The sequence below is a fragment of the Danio rerio genome, chromosome 6 (assembly GCF_049306965.1).
Source record: "Danio rerio strain Tuebingen ecotype United States chromosome 6, GRCz12tu, whole genome shotgun sequence".
Classification (NCBI taxonomy): Eukaryota; Metazoa; Chordata; class Actinopteri; order Cypriniformes; family Danionidae; genus Danio; species Danio rerio.
In genome coordinates, this window is record NC_133181.1 from 53,037,501 (window position 1) to 53,059,028 (window position 21,528).

The 21,528-nt window shown below is 35.9% G+C and overlaps 2 protein-coding genes across 3 annotated transcripts; one reads left to right on the forward strand and one right to left on the reverse strand.

Moving 5' to 3' along the window:
- Nucleotides 1–141: 141 nt before the first annotated feature.
- ergic3 (ERGIC and golgi 3) lies at nucleotides 142–21,284 on the forward strand. 2 transcript variants are annotated; one of them, NM_001033105.1, is given in 14 exon segments: nucleotides 142–277; nucleotides 587–657; nucleotides 786–873; nucleotides 2,624–2,743; nucleotides 4,612–4,705; nucleotides 7,152–7,317; nucleotides 7,438–7,495; nucleotides 8,389–8,403; nucleotides 8,737–8,768; nucleotides 8,864–8,960; nucleotides 13,802–13,866; nucleotides 15,961–16,097; nucleotides 16,205–16,260; nucleotides 20,433–21,284. In NM_001033105.1, coding segments are annotated over 14 exon segments (1,167 nt in total). In that variant the 5' UTR covers nucleotides 142–189; the 3' UTR covers nucleotides 20,513–21,284.
- Nucleotides 8,672–11,862, reverse strand: romo1 (reactive oxygen species modulator 1). Its single transcript, NM_200797.4, has 3 exons — nucleotides 11,705–11,862; nucleotides 10,784–10,917; nucleotides 8,672–9,411 (listed from the first exon to the last, which is right to left on the reverse strand). The coding sequence occupies exons 2-3, from the start codon at nucleotides 10,915–10,917 to the stop codon at nucleotides 9,303–9,305; spliced, it is 243 nt and encodes an 80-aa protein (NP_957091.1). The 5' UTR covers nucleotides 11,705–11,862; the 3' UTR covers nucleotides 8,672–9,302.
- Nucleotides 21,285–21,528: the final 244 nt, after the last annotated feature.

Genomic DNA, 21,528 nt, shown 5'->3' on the forward strand with positions numbered 1-21,528 from the left:
TTGTGAGGAGTCATTAGATAAAACTGACGATGCAGAAGTCTGCCACTAGAGCGTCAACACCAGGGAGACGCTCCAGCTACGCGGTGGAATCTGATTGGCTGCAATGATTCCATCACTTCCTCACCATACCGGAAATGGGTCACTGGAAATCGAAGTGACGGCTAGCTTTACCGCCGCACGAGAGGGAGAATGGATGCGTTAAATAAACTCAAACAATTTGACGCGTATCCGAAAACTCTAGAGGACTTCAGGATCAAAACATGTGGAGGAGCCACGGGTGAGTGACAAAAATCCACCGGGAGCTGTACAAGTGTTGAGCGCCATTCATACACACACACACACACACACACACACACACAGGCTCATGGAGAGAAAGCAGTGTTGGACTGGCTAATTAACATAAAGTCTTAAAATATATTCATATAATTACATATTTAAATGATATACAGTTTAAGTGAGAAGTGAAATGTGATCGCTAAAAATATAAAGCTGTGTATAATAAGAGTGGTGTTTATTATTGTGGCTGTGATTTAAATGGCAGGCAGAAGTTGTGTCCTAATTTACATATTGTCCGTTCACTTTGTAGTGACCATCATCAGTGGACTTATCATGCTGATTCTGTTCTTCTCCGAGCTGCAGTATTATCTAACTAAAGAGGTGGGTGAATTAATTCAGACAAACAGCTCAATCGCCCGAGTTTATTTTCTTAATAGTACTAGTAAGGGCTGTTCATAAAGTTTTGAGGGAACATCAGTGACTTCTGGGTTTGATTTGATCACTTTTAGGTGCATCCTGAACTATTTGTTGACACTTCCAGAGGAGACAAACTAAGGATCAACATTGATGTTATATTTCCACATATGCCTTGCGCCTGTAAGTAAATATTCACATTTATTATGATAACCGTGTTTCATGCTGACTTGTGTTTTCAGATTAAAGTTCTAATTGAGATAAAGTTTGTCGGACATGATCCTTAATAATATTTCAGAAAAGTATCATTTGCTAGTTATAAACAGGGAAATCATATTAGACCCAGTGACTATCAAAGTACAACATTGTTCACAGTCAGTTAAATAGTGCTAATGTTGTTTTAAAGTCATACTTGCATGCGATTTCAGACCGAATATTCAAATTATTGAATATGGTGGGCCATTTATATGGGTGTACCTTGATAAACTTATTGGGTATTTCACAAGAAAAACAATTGTGTGCTTGGTTATAAACGTAACTTTATTCTTTCATGAGTTATTTACAAGCCCCCTCACATATACTAATGTGCCAGAAACAGGACGTTAATATCATAATATCGCCTTTTTATTAAGGTGTATCCATATAAATGGCCTACCCTGTATGTATATTCATGCAAATATTCAGCAATTCCATGCAAATGTCAACGTTGCCATGGGAAAAAAAAAGGTTTCAGCAAAACCTTTTCTGTTTTTTGTTTTTTTTTGTCTAAGGCTTGTATTTTACAGTACTGTAAAAATTCTCAATTTCTCTATTAATGTTTTCAAACAATCATATTTCAAGCCAGACAAGTGGCAATTTCACATCCTTAACCAAGCTTTCCCTCATAAATGCAAAATAAAAGCAATAATTTAAGTTCTATAGTGAGACAACTCTTATCCATTAGATTAGCATTATTTTTTTGGGTTGTGCAGTTAAATTCACAGAACTTCTACAAACTGTTGTGACTTTTTTGGTCACATCCATAACACATGCTTATGTTCCTCATTTAAAATATTAAGAATAATGTTTGCAGATTTATATTTTTCTGATTTCAAAACTGTGGTTAGTTATTTTGGAAGATATAAGCCAACGTTTCAATGTAATTTTAACATTTACTGTCTCTGAATTTATTTTTAGAGTTTTTACTCTACTTTTATATATATATATATATATATATATATATATATATATATATATATATATATATATATATATATATATACTTCAATAAGTAATCTATAAATAATAAATACTCTAAAATGTGTAAAACTGTAAAGCTGAAACTTTGGATTCATATATTTTACCTGGTTGTTGCTAAAAGGGATACAGCTCTGGCCAGATTATTTACATTTTTTATTAAATTACCCACTGCATTGTGTTTTATTAACAGCTACCCCTCACAGTAACATAAAAACAGCAACTATTGTTGTTAAAGTGTTATGCTAAAACAGAGGAGACAAACATTGATGTAATTTTCCCACATATACTTTGCGCCTTTAATTAAACATACTTTTTTATGCTAAGTGTTTTATGCTAACTTACGTTTTCAATAGTTTACTGATGAAAGTTTTTGTCTTCTTGCTCGGCGAATAAATACTGTACAATGAGTAGAATTCTGAAATGCCTGAAGCCGTCTATGAGAAAATAGGGAGTGATCTAAAATTTTACCTGGTTGTTGCTAGAAGTGATACAGATCGGATGAATTATTCTCTTAATTTCTCATCACATTGTTTAACACTGTATAATCCAACCCTAGACCTACTCCTGACAGTAACATAATAGTAATTAATGTTGTACAGTGTCACACAAATTATGCTATTTTGCTGTGCGCAAGCATCTACTGCATCTAGACGTGACCAAATGACCTCAAAGCTTTTGGGAATTTATTTTGTAGACCTGAGCATTGATGCCATGGACGTAGCAGGGGAGCAGCAGCTGGACGTGGAGCATAACCTTTTTAAACAGAGACTTGACAAAGACGGTCAGCCAGTCACAACAGAGGCTGAAAAACATGGTCAGTATCTTTATATAGAGTTGAACAGTTTGATGCTTTGCTGTTTTACTGAACACTATGGACTGTGTTGTCTAAAAGCTGTAATTTCAGCTAAAAGTGACATTAATGCAATTGTAGTTACAAGCTAATGTCTTAACATACTGAAAAATATTTTAATAAGTGAACAGATTGAATCTAAATACGTAAAATATGTTTTGTACGTTATTAAAATATGAGTTTTCTGATACATCAGATTTTTTATTAATGCAATTTTCAAGCTATTTTTGTATCTTTTTAAACGTATTTAAAATATTTAAAGAACAAGTTCATTTATTGATGATTCAGTTGTGCTTGTTTTGAACCACTTAAAAAGATTACAATTTCCTAAAATCAAGAATGGCAATAATGCAATGTACAAGCAGACTTTATGCTTGTTGACACACATATTTCAAATATTTAACTAAAGAACTAATAGTTCAGCCGTAAAAGGCATATGTGATTATGTCTGAGCTTTAAAAGGTTCTGGTTACATGTTGTGCTTATAAATGCTGATTTTAACCAGTGAAATGTGTTTAACCCTTTATATGGCACTCATTGAACAAATCCTGGAGTGTCCCTGGGGTTTATTACAACACTTTTAAAGCATTATGACTCAAACAAATATAAATATATATTCTAATCGGTGAGTACGTTTAGATGGACTCCATTAATTAGATTTTAATATGATCAAGACAATACTCTGATTAAAGGCTGATTTATACTTCTGCGTCAAACGCCGGCGTATGCTACGGTGCTGACGCATAGCCCTTCGCCGTGGCCATCGGCGTCACTGACGTGCACCTCTCAAAAAATGTAACTACACGTCGAAACAACGGGTAGCGCAAGCTCTGTGATTGGTCGGCTTGGTATCGCTGACGAGTCTGGGCGGGACCGAGAGTCGCGCGAATGGCGCGAGCGATTGTTTACAAGTGTGGAGTCCCGTGAAGGAGCTCCGGATGGATAGTTTTGTTTTGTGTTTACCTCATAGTTAAAGTTGTTGCACTTCCGCCGGTTCCTGCCTCAAAATGAGCGAGTTTGAGCCACTTGCACATCCCGGAAGTGTTCAGGAAAAGCAAAAAAGCAGCGAAGAAACTCGACACAAAGGAAGATTTACACCTCACTAAAAACTAGCGTTTCGGAAGTGTTAATGCTGACCAACAGAGACAGCGCGTACAAGTATAAATGCACAGCCACGTGCGTTGCATGCGCCGTGGGTTACGCCGGTCACTTGACGCAGAAGTATAAATCAGGCTTAAGTGTTAACCACAATCAAACTATTACCGTCGTGTAGGATTTTCACTGCATTTTGTGACCAGATAGTCTCTACACACACACACACACACACACACACACACACACACACACACACACACACAGCTGTTTGACACTATTCTCTGCACCTACAGAGTCAGTGAAGGACCTCAGACATCTGCATTGTGAAATGTGGAGTTATTTTTCTCCCATGCGGCGTGTGGTACACTCTTCCAGCAGTTCATACTCTCATCCAATATCTCGTTTGTCACGGGGGGGCATGCATGAAATATTCCTGAATGAAAGTGAAAGTGGCAAAGTAGAAATGAAACACCCAAAATTATGGTGACTCGATGATGTTAACTGAATTATGTGCTTTAACATGTAAAACTGGACCATGAAAGGAACTTTTAAACAGCAACTCATGTAAGCTTAATCATATTATTGTCTTATTCAGATTAAGGCAAATAATTTGATTACTGATGTCCATGTAAATGTAGTCAGTGTCTATGAAAGTACCATACATGGTTCTTCAGGTAAAGGGTTATCATGTTCAAGTAATTTCTAGCATATTTGACTTTTTGTGTGTGTGCGTGCAGATTTAGGCAAAGAGGAGGAAGGTGTGTTTGACCCCAGCACGCTTGATCCTGACCGCTGTGAAAGCTGCTACGGAGCTGAGACTGACGATTTAAAGTGAGTTTCACCTTTTCTACTAATGCATAACCACCACAAACCAGACAGCTGGGTTTTTACTGGAATGTCTGATTGCAGAACAGGTCTGTCTACTGCCAGTAAACCGGTTCTGAAAGCTATAGTTAAAATCTGTGACGTTGACGCGTGCCTGCATAGTCAAGATAGCTCACATTCATAAGCACCCGGTTGAAAGGACGAGGGTAATTAAACATTTAAAATTCCGCCAGGACAATAGACCTCACATTGACATTAGTTTTACTAAGTGCATTTTGAGCAGATGAATTGTCAGTGTCAACAAAACTCATTTGTTGTGTAAATGCTGGTGTTTACCACAGAGGACTTTCACTTAAAATGCATTTGTGTGTAATACAAGCTGCAATTGACAAACTAGTTTTCTAAAGTATTCATGTACAATTAGACTGTTGGATTGCTTAAATACAAACATGCATAGTTATATGAAATGATATTATTAGTGAAATAATAGTTTGTGTTAATTGACATTTTTATCATTAGTGTTGCATTCATACAAACACACACCACATTTAAGAAATGCCCTTTTGATAAAGAAAAGACTTCTGTGTGTAGACTCAGTAATTTTACGTTTACAGTGATTATTAAGTTCTTATTGCCTTTAAAGTGAAATAACTGAAAATAAACATAGGAGGCTGAGGAACAATGATCATTTTAGGAGAACATTTCAGATGGCATTTAGAGGTTTTTGCATCTGAACTCTTTGATTAATAATCCTATTGTGGTTATCTGAACTAAGTGCAATTATTTGAAAAGAAAGGAATTAAAATAAGGGAAATTGAAGTATGTAGTAGACAAATTATAGTGAGGTATTTGTTTGTGTAATGGTCCAGAAATGCTCTTGTTTTACTATGATTTAACATCTGTGCAAAGTATAAAAAAACCTAAAATGTTTTAACTTCTGTGTTATTATTGTTAAATTTATCCAAAATTAAAGATCAACACAAAAAGAAAATATTTTATCTTCTACAATAGCATTTTACCCATTCTATTAATATTATCTAACCGCATTTTGAAGCATTGCGATTAGCTAATCGCAAGAGATAATATGAAATATGTATTATTTAAATTCCCCCTGCCCAGAGCAAATGCATGGCTGTTGTCTGTGTGAGAGTCTTAGTAGCCAGTTGAGTGAGCACACTTTTGTTCTGCCCAATCAGAATTGCACAATTGAACTATGCGGAATGCTCACAATAAAAAAAAAACAAATAGGAAAGCGCGGATGAGTGAGATGATGGCATTTGCCGCTTCAGAAGCATTAATAGACAAATTAATATCAAAGAAAAACAGAACATCAGTAATATGGGAATATTTTGGTTTCAAAGTCAGACAGGTAATTTGTAAGAATTGTTGTCAGAGCATAAGAAAATACAACCACCAGCACCTTAGAAGGCACCACAAGTAGCTATACGAGTGTCTTGCTAAAAAGTCAATTGAAAGTATTGCCAGTGACACTCAATCTAGTAGCAAGCAACAACAAAGTACAACTTGAGAGTTGTTTCAGCCATGTTAGTTTGCTAAGTGTTGTGTATTTTTATAATTATAAATTATGTTTTGTTTTTTAAAATAAGCTACACTACCTCTCTAATTTGAGGTTACAGAAAAGTATGGTTATTAATTTGTTTGCTAAAGAGAAAAAAGTGTTTCATTGCTGAATATTTAAAAACAAATTTGAATAAATGTTTAACTTGAGTTATTATCTTTTCAGTTTCGTTTTTTTAAACTAACACTCACTGCATTTTAGCAGTAAGAAGCTATGATACAGATAATTGAGCTGAAGCTTGACGACAAAATTATATCGCAAATCAAATTGAAATATCAGTCAAAAAAAGACAATTAGATATTTTCCCTAAATCGCAGAGCCCTATTATAAAGTAAAACATACAAAACATTTATTAAACTAAACAGATCGATAAGTTTTTAATAGCAATTATTTTTAAATTAGTCAATTCAAAATCTAGGACCAAGACAGGCCCATTTATGATTTTATATTTTTTTATGAAATGTTTAGTTTTTCAGCTAATTTCTTTTTGAACTTTAAATTTTTTCCTTTTTAAATGATTTTAGTTCTTGTCATTTATGTGCATCGATTTCAATACTACTTTTCTGAGAGGGGTCTGGCTGCAGACTTGGTGCAGTTCTAATCTGAGCTGCATGCAACGCTTTTTAATGCCCACACCTAACCCCCTACAGTGATGTCACTCACTCCATTGAGTGCATTGTGTCTGACATTGCATTTCTGAGATAAGCAGTCTCAGCTTGCAAATCCAAGTCTGCATCCAGATATTGTTGACTTTTTTTAATGTGTTTGACTTATACACAGATTGTTTTAAGCATGTTAAAAGCCTATATAAAAACAAATCTATGTAAAGCCAAAGATTTTGTGAATATCCAAAATGAACTGCTTGTTCTGCAGGTGTTGCAACACCTGTGATGACGTGCGGGAGGCGTATCGGCGACGGGGCTGGGCATTTAAGACCCCTGACACCATTGAGCAGTGCAAAAGAGAGGGATTCAGCCAGAAGATGCAGGAACAGAAAAATGAGGGATGTCAAGTTTATGGCTTTCTGGAGGTCAATAAGGTAACATGCAGCCCCCTGATCTGAATCCATCTTTTAATAAAAGTACTTAAAATTTAGTCTCACCCCCCACAAAATAAATAAATGAATAAATAAAATCAAAATCCCTATACATTCCTTCAGGTGGCAGGAAATTTCCATTTTGCCCCTGGAAAGAGTTTCCAGCAGTCTCATGTTCATGGTAAAGACTCGAGCCTAGTTATTAAGTAAAAATCAAATGCAAGTTAAAGCTTTTAGATCTGATGCCAAGTCATAATTACTGGTTTTAACTCATAATTAATTAATTTAAAAACCAAATGTGTTGTGTATCATGACAAATCCTATTAATTATTTAATTAAGCCAACATATGCGTCAATACCATCAGATCTAAAAGTTTGACTTGCCTGCATGTCGCCTTGTGCTTTCTGCAACTTCTCATTTCTTATTATGCAAATGTGTCTCTTTAAATGCTTTAAATGTCGTCAGATCTATGTTTGTATTTACCTAAAGTACACATTGTCTGCTTTTTCCCCTGCTTGGTTTCTCAGAACTGTTCATCAGTCTGTTCAGTTTTATTTTGACCAGTTGTCAAGTTTCCAGGCTTATGAACAGTTTCTTCTGCTGCTTTAATGTGCGCAGGTGTGCCTTTACAAGCTTTAATTCTTCTACGCTCTCATTATGTTGTGGTGTTGATCATTGATGCTGTAAAAATCAAAACTGTTTTGTTAATGAGACTGTTTTTGGGAAGTCTGGGTTTTTAATCTTTGGGGAAAAAAGGTTTCTGTGCTTCCTTACCAAAGCTCACAATCTTTCTAAGTAACAAGGTACAGAACTAACACTATTTTTTTGCTTGGTCATGCATAGGCTGTTCTTTCAATGGCTGAAGTGCATATCCAATACTTCATTAACTTCTATGCACCATGGATTAAAGGTGCCAAAAAAACAACAACAACATTTTGATCTAAAGAGACGAGTCCCCTTATGTTTTGGCTATTACAATTGTCTTCTAGTATTTGAATGATTTTAAAAGTGTTTGTCACAAATTCCTTTTGAAATCAAACCCATTTAGTGACTATTTTCTCTTCTTTCTGCAGTGCATGCTGTGGAGAGTAAGTTGATCTTTTATATTTTAATAAATCTTTATTCCAAGACAAGTTAGAATTTACCTTGTTACTACATCAGTGATTCTGCTTTTTTCTGCAATTAATTTGAGATTTTAGCCTTTAACTAATAGTCAGTTTGTTATTTGACATTGCATTTTCAATTAATTTGTCGATTTCCATCAGTAAGTGTGTCTGTGACCCCTTAACAAACTACTCTCTGCCTTTATTTGGAAAATGTGCAATTCCTAGTCTAATCAAATGAACTAAACTAAAATGCATTGATATGTTTGTCATCATTGCAAACACTTATTCATATTTTTCAATTTGCTTTATTTTCAGTTCATGATCTGCAAAGCTTTGGCCTAGACAATGTGAGTTGTTCAGTTCTCTTCTTCAATAAGATTGCTCTTGTGTTTGCTCAGAATATTAGACCAAAATTTAATGATTTTGTTTTGTTTGACCACAGATCAACATGACACATTTCATCAAACATCTTTCATTTGGCAAAGACTATCCTGGAATTGTCAACCCCTTAGATGATACTAATGTAGCAGCACCTCAAGGTAAGTGTGTGCTATTTCTTATTGTCATGCTTAAACTTAAAATGTGTTTCAAACAACGTTGTTTTTCAAAATAAATAGCCCTTCTTCATTGTAAGCCCTCCGTAAACTGCAGAAAGGTCATTTAAGTTGACTTTAACCTGTTCTGGTGAACTCCAATAAAAAGTAGGGCTGTCATTATCGATCAACAATCAGGTCTTACATTTGAGCCTTAGAGATTTACAGAAAAAAAAACATTTCTATTACTCTTTATTAACACCGATGTCCTTGAATCTGGGTGTGATAACAAACGGGTGAATGGAAAATGCTTCAAAGTCCTATTACTTGAGTGGCATTAGTGTGATCTCAGCAGCGGATTCCCATCCCAATCGCCATGAAGGTCCCAAACGTACCACCGCTTTGCATCATCGTCTTCCCAACTCCGCCCATCAACTCTCGACCCCGCATGCCAATCCTGAATAGAACAAAATAAATAAATAAAAATGTCAGATTTTTTAGCAAATGTTACAGGATATTTTGTTTTATAAATTAGGCTAAATTACAGAACTAGATCACCTGCAAAATAAATATTTGCTGTTAATTTACTCACATTCAGGTCAAATTGAAAGTAAAGCATTAAAGTTAAGCTCAAACCGTGACTATTGGAGATTCATAAAATGCAAGTCCTCAGTGTGTTCAGTGTTGCCAGAGTCGCGGTTTTCCCACACTATTGAGCTCTTTTCAAAAGAAAGTGTTATGGGAAAGAAAGTTGTTTTTTTTCTGAGGCTTCTTTGCAATGTCTTTACTGCCAAAATGTTTCCCTTTCAAGAATACAAAATTATAAATTAATTCTTAATAGACATTAATCCCAGAATACATATCTGGCAACCCTAAGACTGCTGCTAGTGAGCGAGTAAAAAATAAATAAATAAATGAACAGAACATTAGTTACTCCTACATCTGAGAAAGGTACTTCAGAAGTAGTATTTTTCTTGTGCAGATGGTCAGTACCTTCAAACATATTCTGTATCTACAAGGATTTGTATCAAATATATAAGGCCGCATTTACACTGCATGTTTCAAGTGACTCAATTCCAATTTTTTTTTCCCCATGTGGCACAGATAAGATATGCCCTGTGTAAGCAGAAAAAAAATTACATGGATTCCAATTTACTCAAATCATATTCAGGCCTTATTCATATGTGGAAATTTATCCAATATGAATCCAATCTGTGTCCTCTTGTTTGCAGTGTAAGCAGGTAGTTTGGATTTTCACCTGTCTATGCGAGTCGCACATGATTAAAAATCGTAGCAAATGATGTCAACTCTGATGCTTTCATTTAAGAACAGACTTCAGCAGAGTCCCAAACCTTAAATGTCATACACAAGGACTAAAAAAGCTTTTATATTGTCATGTAGCACAAGTATTTAAGCATGTTAACGAGAGAGTGCACTCAACACCCTTCAACCCCATCCGTAAACAAGATAGGCTTAACTAAAACTGTTGCATACTCTTTTGTCATATCTATAGTAAACATATTACAACTTTTGTCATAACTATAGAAAAAAAACTTGTCAAAAAGAATTTAAAACAAACTATTAAATTAAAACAAAAAATGGACTACTATTCATTTTTGGGCATGTTTCGAGCTTAACATTGTTCTTGGACCTGGCAACCCTGAGTATTTTCATGACAGCCATGAGCACAACTTGCATTATATAAAAGACACATGATGTTTTGATTATTATTCTACAGAAAGAGAGAAGAAAAGCCATTAAGTGTATCGCCTCATTATTTTAACATTAGATTTAAATTACCAGGTGAACTGTTCCTTTTAAGTTTATACCTGAGACAGGAGAAAGTCCCAAACATGGCACCTGCAGCCATTCCTACAGCAAAGCCCATCATGAAGCCCATCTTGACTCTGTCAAAGCAGCTGGGCTGAGCCTGCTGTCCGTACGATCCTACACTCACCGGCATCTGGAAGGAGGACAAGACACAATGTAGCTTTACTTGTAGTTGGTTACTTTTGGGCATTTCTTGCATTCGGTGTATGTTTGTATGCGTTTAATGATAAATATAATGAATAATACTAATTATATTATGTGTGTTTGTATTTAAGGATGTAAAATCAATACATTCTCATTATTTACCCTAAAGTGGTTCCAAACAAAAAAAAAATTGTTTCTTCGGTTTAACACAAAAGATATTTTGAAGAAAGATGAAAACCCGTAACCACTGACTTCCATTGTAAAAAAAAAAAAAAAAAAAAAAACACTGTGGAAAGCAATGGTTACAGATCCTCAACATTCTTCAAAATATCTTCTTTTGTATTTAACAGAACAAACAAGTATAAATAAATGATGACAGTTAGATTTTTTTTGGTGGACTATTACTTTAATGTAGATATAAATTCAGTATTGTTAACGTGCACGTTTTGAATCAGTTGACATAAAATGACCTCTACATAGTGCACATAATGCTGTTGTCTAGATAAGTAGCGCACTACTTTAATGATAAGTCTGGCACCTGCGCGTTATATAAAACAAGGTAATTTTGACAAGCTAAGAGGAGCTGATATAGCTGTAAGTTACGGTATATTGCCGTTAAAGTAAAACTAAAACCTACAAGACAAATTTAACGCACGTGAACTGGATTATTTCGTTAAATGTCATCAAGGTCTCCGGCCTTAAACAAGCTCAACCGCTCTCGGTTATGGACACCGCGAGCAGTTATCGAAAAATATATTTGAAGAAAGTCTTCTTACCTTGTTCAAATCGCTATTTTAGTGGCCCTGTTGGTTAGTTTTTGTGACAACCTAGCTCAATGTTTGCGATAGGACTGTTTCACACGGACGCCATTACTTGAGAGGAAGTGCCAAAGTACAAGCGGAGAATTCAAGCTTATGAAGCGCTGCAGCGCCCTCTAGTGCCAGAGCCAGTCACCTGTTTATCACTAGACACCCCCTGTTGGTGAATAAAGGAACTGACAGCGGTTTCTAACCAACTTTATTTTGTTTTGGTAAAAACAAATACAAAGATAAAGGTGGATATACTGCGTTGTTTCTGGGTTAATTACTTATTAATGAACATGAATGTTCGAAAGACTCAGCCCTCCACTGTTAAAGGTCCAGCATTTGTCCTATACATAAGCTCATTTGTCCTATTTTGACTGCTGTTCCATCATAAATTGTGAAAATAACCCATCTAACAAGTGGAATCCTCTGTTGGCTGTCATGACTTCAGCTAATCAGTTTTGGCCAGTGCAAACAATTATTTTTCATGAGTCTAACATCTGTGCTGTTAAATAGAGAAAACATTTTACAGGAAACTTTTATTCTAAATCGTGAACCTTATTCATAAAACAAAAATTGATCAATAAAAAGGTGTGAAGCACTAAAGGCAGCTCATATTAAAGTTAATTGTAATACTAATCAGGTCATTGTTATCCATGAATTTTCAATTTTTTATTTTTAACGAGAAAAATCTAGAAAAATTGTGAAGCTCTGAATTATTTATTTATTTATTTATTTATTTATTTATTTTTATTGAAATGGCCAAATTCTAACTAAGGAACGTTAAATGTGCTGGCCAGGTTATTTTTTTAAAAAATAAATGAACATAAGCTTAAGTTTTTATTAAAAAAAAAAAAAACAAATGCTGATAAATCATGAAGCGATTCTTAACCAGTGGGCTGCGGCCCACTAGGGGGCCTCAGTGATCCTGCAGGTGGGCTGCGAGATTAAAATGAGCTTAAATATTATACTATAATTATTTGATTTTATTATTAAATATGCCATATTAAAGTAATAGTAGTAATGGCATTTCCCATTTTCTGTGATTAAACAGGCTAATTCGGACTCTGTGCAAAAACACCCTCACTGTTAATTACAGACATAACTGTGGCCTAAATTTTCAATTGCTGCGTGTCAACTGAATAACTTGTAAAGAATAACTGAAGTAAAGAATTCAGAAGTTTTGAACCTGTCTGTACATTTAAAAAAATATATAAAAATATATATAAAATATAATAATATATATGTACAATGTTTCTGTTTATATATATATATATATATATATATATATATATATATATATATAAGCAAAACATTTATTTTGCCTCCTATTATTCTAATAATAATATAATAATAGGAGGCAAAATAAATGTTTTGCTAATAAATAAAGTTTTAAAACAAGCATTTTCTCTAGACACTCAGTTTTGGGCCTTCAAAACAGGAGAAAATCAGAGATAAAAGTGGGCATCGAAGAGAAAAAGGTTGAGAACCCATTTTTAAGTATGTTTTTTTTTTATCTTTAAGGGAAATGTTTTGGTACCTCAAAAAGTTTGGTTCTGATGACCATCCAACAAGCTATCTAAACAAAAAGTGCTTAAAATGTCATTAAATGCAGTATTTAAACCTAGAAAATGAGGCGAATAACTGAAGGTCCAGTTTTTGAGAAAAAAAGATCCACCCTTTCACCAGGATGGCTACGGGCCTGTTTATTACTTTAACGCATCTATTTCGCTATGCCTTTACTGAATGAGCACTGTGCTACGTCCCACAGATTGCACTATTATGTCTCTTTTTACTTTTATATTTCTTAAAAAACCTGATTTTACACATTTTAATCTGTTTTAATCATTTTTATTATTTTCTTGTGTCTTTTATTATTGTTTATGTAAAGAACTTTGAATTACTATTGTGTATGAGATGTGCTTTATAAATAAACTTGCCTTGCCAAAATGAAAGGTTAGATTTCAAATGTGTTTATTATTAGTGCAAGAGGACTTCAAAACTGTAATTTCACCAAATGTTGACGTCCTGTATGTCTGATTGACCTGTACTCTCTTCTGGCCTTTACAGCCTCAATGATGTACCAGTATTTTGTGAAAATTGTGCCAACGATATATGTTAAAGGAGATGGAGAGGTAAGAGACACTATAAATAATAGTATCTTTACAAAAACAAAACAATAATATTTATATTGATAAAATTCAGGTTAAATTATTAATAAATATAATATATTATTAAGCTAGCTCCGGTTTCCCCCACAAGTCCAAAGACATGCGCTATAGGTGAATTGGGTAAGATAAACTGTCTGTAGTGTTTGTGTGTGAATGAGTGTACGGATGTTTCCCAGTGGAAGGGCATCCACTGCATAAAACATATGCTGTATAAGTTAGCGGTTCATTCTGCTGTGGCGACCCCTGATTAATAAAGGGACTAAGCTAAAAGAAAATGAATGAATGAATATTATTAAGCTATTATAGAAGTTTTACATTAAAGTAAAATCTTCATTCATTTTTTTCATAGAAAATTATATTTTTAACATCTGACAATATATTTGCTCATAAACACGGTAAAGCTTAATAGAAATATAGTAATATAGCAGAATAATTCCAGAAGTAAAATCTTGATTTATTTTCTCCAGAGATAAATATTAATTCTAGCCGAGACTTTTTTTTATTATTCTAACTGAGACTTTCTCCAGAAGAAAAAAATATTATCAGACATACTGTGAAAATGTCCTTGCTCTGTTAAACATAATTTGGGAAATATTTTTTAAAAAAAATAATAATTATCAAATGGGAGCTAATAGTTCTGACCTTAACTGTACGTTAGATTATTCAGTACCAATGCAAAATTTGGAAATAATCTAACAAAAAATAAACTGAAGATCTCAGTCCAAAAATTATTACACCTAAATGAATATGTTGGGGTAAATATTAAATAAAATTTCTATATACAGGAAAAAAAAAAATCCACATAAGCTATAAAATGTAGTTGAAATGTTGTAGTTTGTTTTGTTTAAAGTAATTTATTTGAATTTAAGTAAAGTTTATTTATAAACAAATTTCGAGAGGATTAAGTGCTTATGATTGTTCTCGGCTGTTTCAGCATCAGCTAATGATTGATAATCCAATCAGATGATTCTTAACTCACTATAAAGAACCAGAGTTTTCTTATCTCAATATCTTCGTCTTGAAGAACTATCCCCCAACACAAGCCTACTTTCTCTTCTTTTCAAACAAGCGACATGGTGGCCCAGTCATTAGCACTGTTGCCCCACAGCAGGAATGCGTCTGGTTTAAGTTCCTACTAAACCAGGTGACATTTCTGTGCAGAGTTTCGCTTGTTCGCCCCGTGCTTGCGTGGGCTTTCCCTGGATTGTCCGGTTTCCTCCCACAGTCCAAATAACATGCACCCTAAGTAAATTGAGCACACAAAATGTATACCATAATCAAGCTCTCAGCGAGTACACCTCTCCTCAGTCATCCATATCCTTCACTTAGCTACAAATAAGCCGGGGGGAATCATCAAGATCTACCTGAGCTCAAACTTCCCTCTCGCCCTGCAAACGGGAGGGAGCCCAGGGCTCGAGGATCTCAAGCTCAGGGCTCTCTCCTGGGACAGCATGCCAAACAAGCTTTATTATCAATCATCAGCTCAGTGCGAACTCTTGAAATGTATATTATTGTTCTATTCTTAAAGATGTTGGGTGTATATATTTACTATTAAGTAACTATAAAGTTTTAATCATTATTAAGAATTGAGAGAATTAAAATGGCATCAAATTACGGCAGGTCAATGTTAACATTACTTTGGTTAAGCTTGAATTTAAAACTTTCCCATCATAAGTTGCCAGAGAAACTGAGTTTGAAATCTTGTAAATTTGATTTATGAAATAATATCTGCCATTAATAAACCTGACTTACCAAAATAAGCCTGGCATTTTCTGTAAGCTTGGTTTATAGAACAGGCCCCATCTGAGCACAGATTTACATACATTTTTGCTTCAAATCAAAGTTTGTAATGTTATGGTTCTCTTCATTTGCTGGCTGGTTTGATTCTTAATGCATAAAACAAAGACTTAAAAAATCCCCATGTAAGTAATGATTAAAAAACAGTGTTTAAAAGAAAAGCATGTGAATATAACTCTACATTAGTAAGCTAAAATGATGGTCTTGTTTAGAAATGTTGATGCATGTGATGGCAGTAACCATGCTGTTCTTTGACTTCAGGTTGTTAAAACGAACCAGTTTTCAGTAACGAGACATGAGAAAATTGCTAACGGGCTGATTGGAGATCAGGGTTTACCTGGTGTGTTTGTGCTGTATGAGCTCTCTCCGATGATGGTCAAGTTCACAGAGAAGCAGAGGTGATCACATTACACACTTTGTTTGAAAGAAACGATCTAATGCATTGTACCGTAATGAGGATAAGCATTTATTATACTTATAATTCTCTCTGTCTTTTCCTCCGCAGGTCTTTCACCCATTTCCTAACAGGAGTTTGTGCTATTATTGGAGGTGTTTTCACAGGTGAGAGACTCCATTATGTGTTTTGTATTTGCAGTTTTCATGGAAAGTATGTCTGAAGGATGTGGCCTGCATACACATACGTAAGCGACAGCATTTTAAATTGCGTACATGCTCGATACGGTCCTGCACGTCCTGTACTCGAGGAAAGAGTGTGTCAAATCAAAATCAGTAAACGCATCTGGAGTTTAGCAGCAAAGATCAAGCCTAACATTCAGAAATGTTCAGTCACAAGTTTGCACACACTCGACTGAATTTGTTTCTCATGATCTCGAAAAGCGTTTGATCTACAGACTTGTGCTGAAATGCATGATCTTAATGGATTCGTTGTCATTTGTAATGGTTATGTTGAACCACATGGTACAGGAAAACCCATCAGCAAGTGTCCAGCATGCATGCACTTTTTTAATATGTTGTAAAAAGCATAAAGATGGTTGAGGGCACAGGTATTACTGTCGCCTAACAGCAAGAAGGTCGCCAGGTCGAGTCCCAAGTGGGTCAGTTGGCATTTCAGTGTGGAGTTTGCATGTACTCCCCGTGTTCGTGTGGGTCTCCTCTGGATGCTCTGGTTTCCTCCACAGTCTAAAGACATGTGCTATAGGTGAATTATATAAACTAAATCTGCCTTCCAGAGTTCACACTTAGATATTGCTTTATATAGAGTGGAGGAACTATGACGTCACTTTGTAGGCTAATCGGCTGCTAGCATAAAAGTGATTCCCTTGTGAAAATCCCTATAGGATTTTCCCATAGGCTTTTCGAAGATTGCAAATAATAAGCTCTGTGTTCGAACACAGTTCATTACACCTCACATGAAAATACAACTTTGAGCACTTTTGGATTTTAAATGCAAACGCAAGAACTGAAAAGCTAACATTAGGCTATATACGGACTACAGTGCCTTCAGGATGCGCGCCTGTGACGTCAGCCCCACCCTGCTACAGGCGACTTATCAAGCTTATTTTTAGAAATATTGTCCATGACAAAGAGTTAATCTTTCTGTTTATAATATTATAATCCACTGTATATATTATAGACAAATAAATTCGCAAAAACACATAGACCTACGTGCCTTTTAGACCGTTTTTACGTGGGAAATACATCTGTTTTTCTTTGCGGTTGTTCTAAAAGTTTTAAAACTGCGTGTATAAATCTGCCTATATAGTATTATCATAAGACATTTAAATAAGTGTATCGCGCGCGTGCACACAGCCTGCTTACCTTAACAGGCGACAGAAATGAGGCGTGAGTAGGAACAAGTCTATCAAATGCCTGCTAGTTTCATCATCATGGATTCAATATTCCTTTTTTGTCACGAAGTACAGTGAAAAGCAGCCCATACAGTCACATCTGCTATACGTTTTATGGAGGAGTCTAGATATTGCAGTTATGACAAAGAAATGTGTTCAGATTAAGAAAAAACCCGACGAAAAATCACTTGATCACATTAAAATGACAGTTAACATGCATGTATTTGTACACATTTATTCACACGTTTGCATTACTGAGGGAAGAAGAGAGACAGGCTGCACTGGTGAGCAGTATCTTCATAATATCGTTTAATTAAAATGAATTATCAACAAATGAATCTGTCTCGACAGCCTTCATAAGTGAAGGAATTATCTACACACAATCTGAATTCCCAATTAGAAAAACACTACAAAATATAAAATACTATTCATGAAAATACCTAAAATCACAGACAAATCCAAATGCCCAACACAAGCGAGCCGCGCTCCAGACCAGTTCAGCTCGATGACGTATAATGTCTCCGACGCCGCCTGTAGTCCCAATTAGCAACTTGATAGCAACCGTCTTTTTAAAGAAGCATTACCGATTTAAAAATTCAAGAGTGTGCTGTAACTGATGTGTTTTATGTCATAGAACAAAACGTGAAAGTATTTTGAGTTTGTGTTAGCCACAAACCTTATTTAAGCGATTTTACTGAAATCCCATTGAAAAAACCCATTGACTTTGGGACGAGGGAACCGGAATTGCTAAAATGCTAACTCGCTTCCAGATTTTTGCATACAAATTGACGTCATAGTTCCTCCACTCTATTAATAGCAAGTTTGGCATGCTGTCCTGGGAGAAAACCAGAGATAATTGAGCCCAGGGCTCCCGCCTAGTTAATGAGCATGTAAGGGGGTATGAGATCTGTTAATTCTCAAGAGCTCCCCCTGGTAAAGGAGGAATAGGGGGAGATATTGGGGTATATTGGGTGGAGTCTTCAAAAATGAAGATAATGGAGTAAGGCGAGACGGGCTACTTATTGTGAGTTTGGAATACTCTGATTGGTTTACTAATGATTGCAGATGAGAAACCAGCTGCAATTAATCATATCACATGCTCCTCTCGAAATTAGTGTATGAAACTTTACGCAGTGTATGAGTGTGTGTGTGTTAATAAGTGTATTGGTGTTTCCCAATACTTGGTTAAGACTGGAAAGACATTAACTGTGTGTAATCGCATAGCCCTTGCCGTGACCATCCCGATGCACACCTCTCAAAACATGTAACTACATGTTGGAACGACGTGTAGCGCTAGCTCTGTGATTGGTCGGGTTGATAGTGGACCAGTGTGTGCGGGATCGAGAGCCATGCAAACCATTGGAGCAAGTGTTTACAAGTGTAGAGTCCTGTGTAGGAGCTCCTGATGGAAAGTTTTGTTTTGTGTTCACCTTATGATTAAAGTTGTTGCATGTCCGCCAGTTCCCTCCTCAAAATGAGAATAGTTGGCAGTTCATTTTGCTGTGGCGACCTCTGAAATCGAGAATAAGTTGAAGGAAAATGAATGAATGAAAGTTGGTTGACAGAAGCAGTGTGGTGATTTTGTAAAACGTGTTTGGCAGGAAATAAATCAATTGCGAATAGTCTAAATAAATGTGCTATTGCAATTTTTAAAAAATAAATATTTATTTATTTTATTAGAATTATCCATTCACACTAGAGATGCGCCGATGAGCTGAAATAACACCTGAATCCGCAGCTTCATACTAATCAGCCGCCTGCCACCCACCCGCACATATAGTTTTATCTGATATATTTATGCGCACCCGATCGTCACTTTAATAATTCTAATTCTTTGTTTAATGCATGATGATAGGTCAACGTGGATATTAACAGCAGATTCATTGAGCTAATCTGCACATCTCTGATGGTAAAATAATATGTTAATTGTAAACATTTTAAAATCAACATTTATTTATAAAAACTAAATTTTGTCTTTAGTCAACATTTTTCATTTTCAAAAAGATACAAAAAGTAAAAATAAGACATTTCAGCTTTTACAGATACAGGAACAAGATAACAAAAAGGGTGCCACTTCAGCCTAAATGGCAGCTATGTTGTGTTCCCTTGGCCTTTTTCATTGCACTGTACAAAAACAGAATGACACCTACTGAGCCTAAATTCAGGCGATTCCGCCTCGCCTCCAAAACGCGGCCAGCTGCACTGAATGAGCGTTCTCTCGCACCGCTTGTTGTAGGAATGAACAATATTCTCCTCGCAAGGCGCTGCAGTAATGGAGATAAGTGATCTTGCTTCTCCCAGAACGAGAGCAGATTTTCCTCTGTTGACTCCTCTAACTGAAACTTTGAACAGTATAGGCTACTCTTGCACTTCATTTATTATTTTGGGAGTCTCATCTTCCCATTCTGCAAAGCCCACTCTCTGCTTTTTCGCTGGTCCACTGCCATGTCCCGCTACATCCAAACCAGCAGATATAACCGCCGTCCCCGCATCACTAATTCACACACATTAATGCTCATACTGGAATTTGTAGGTAAAAGTGTTTCCAACGTTTATGCACATCTTTTCTTATCAAACAAAAAGTTTATCCTATTCAGGTAAGCACATACATTTTTATGCACATTTTCAAAACTTGGTATTTCCATCAAAAGATTTTTTTATTTTTTTATTTTTTTTATTTTTTTTAATTTTTTTTTTTTTTAATGCGGATATCCAAAATGCCCATAAAATAGGTGATTGGAAACGCATCTAGTCCCATTTAGATTTATTTAAATCAACAGCTCATCTCTAATATATAATCTATTTGTGTTTATTGCAAAGTTTTGAGGAGTTCAATCTTACTCGGTCTGCCATATTGATGCAAACATGAGTCTTCCACTCCAGTGCTGTTCATAGTCTCACCATGTCTGTTTCTGCTCCCTTCAGTTGCCGGACTCATCGATTCTTTGATATACCACTCCGCGAGAGCCATCCAGAAGAAAATTGAGCTGGGCAAAGCATCCTAGCACAACAGAGACTCCGCCGTACGTGACTGTGTCCGGAAACCTCTGTGTATGAAAAGGCAGAAGCCACAATCAAAGCCCCCCAGACTGATTACTGTTGTGGCCACAGAGCAGAATGTATCCGTCGACACAGCAGCACAGGAGCCGCAGCAGGACCTGTGACGCACAGACTGTATTTTGGAGGATCCTACGGACATTAGCATCAGCGCTGCGCTGACGACGCATCAGTTGTTTACCTCTGCAAATCAAAGCTTTTATTTCCCCCCTGAGATTTTTGGCCTTTGAATTTCTTTGTTCGCTCCTTAGTTAAAAATTTGTACCTGATCACGAAACCAGTGTTTTCCTGCCTCGCTGAACACGGGCACAGTTTGGCAGATGAAACCAGCAGTTTTAGCAGTTGTTTGAGTTGAGTATTGGTCACTACAGATGAAGCAGAACTGGAAAAAACACACAGAAGAGGTTTTAACAGGACTCTTGTTCTGTCCTCAAGCACACAAACACAGAGACTGCAGTCTGTACAGATGTCGGATGATTGTTTTTTGTTTGTTTTTTTGTAATTGCACCTTTAACTCTAAATTCAGGGGCTGGGGTGTGTGTGTGAGAGAGAGAGCACATGTCTGCTAGTGTGTGTGAGTGTGTTTGATAATGGATGTTTGGTATGAGTGAAGTTTTTGTCGTGTTGTTGCCAGTTGATTTTTGTGTGGGAAAGATGTATTTATATTTTGATTGTTTGAAAAGCCTTTTTTAAAATGAGAAATAAATGTAACTGAACTTCTGTGGCTTTCTTGTGAATTAGCTAGCAATAATGAGTATGTTCACATGGACGCTGATAATCCGACTTTTATGAATTAGACAAATCTCTGATTAAGGCCGTACTCGCAGTAGGTACAGTTGCCTCGAACCGGGCCAAAGCACGCTTGTCCCCCCTCCCGTCTCCCCCGACGGCCCGCACTCACACCACAAATGGGCCTCGGCACGCTTACGTCATCGCTGCTGCGCTGTTCAGTGAGAAGCGCTCT

Excerpts from the sequence above, each read along its gene's own strand:
- romo1 (NM_200797.4), bottom strand. The coding sequence starts at position 10,917 with ATGCCGGTGAGTGTAGGATCGTACGGACAGCAGGCTCAGCCCAGCTGC. Across the intron at positions 9,412-10,783 it reads GGGACTTTCTCCTGTCTCAG|GATTGGCATGCGGGGTCGAG; the intron begins GTATAAACTTAA and ends TGTTCTATTCAG.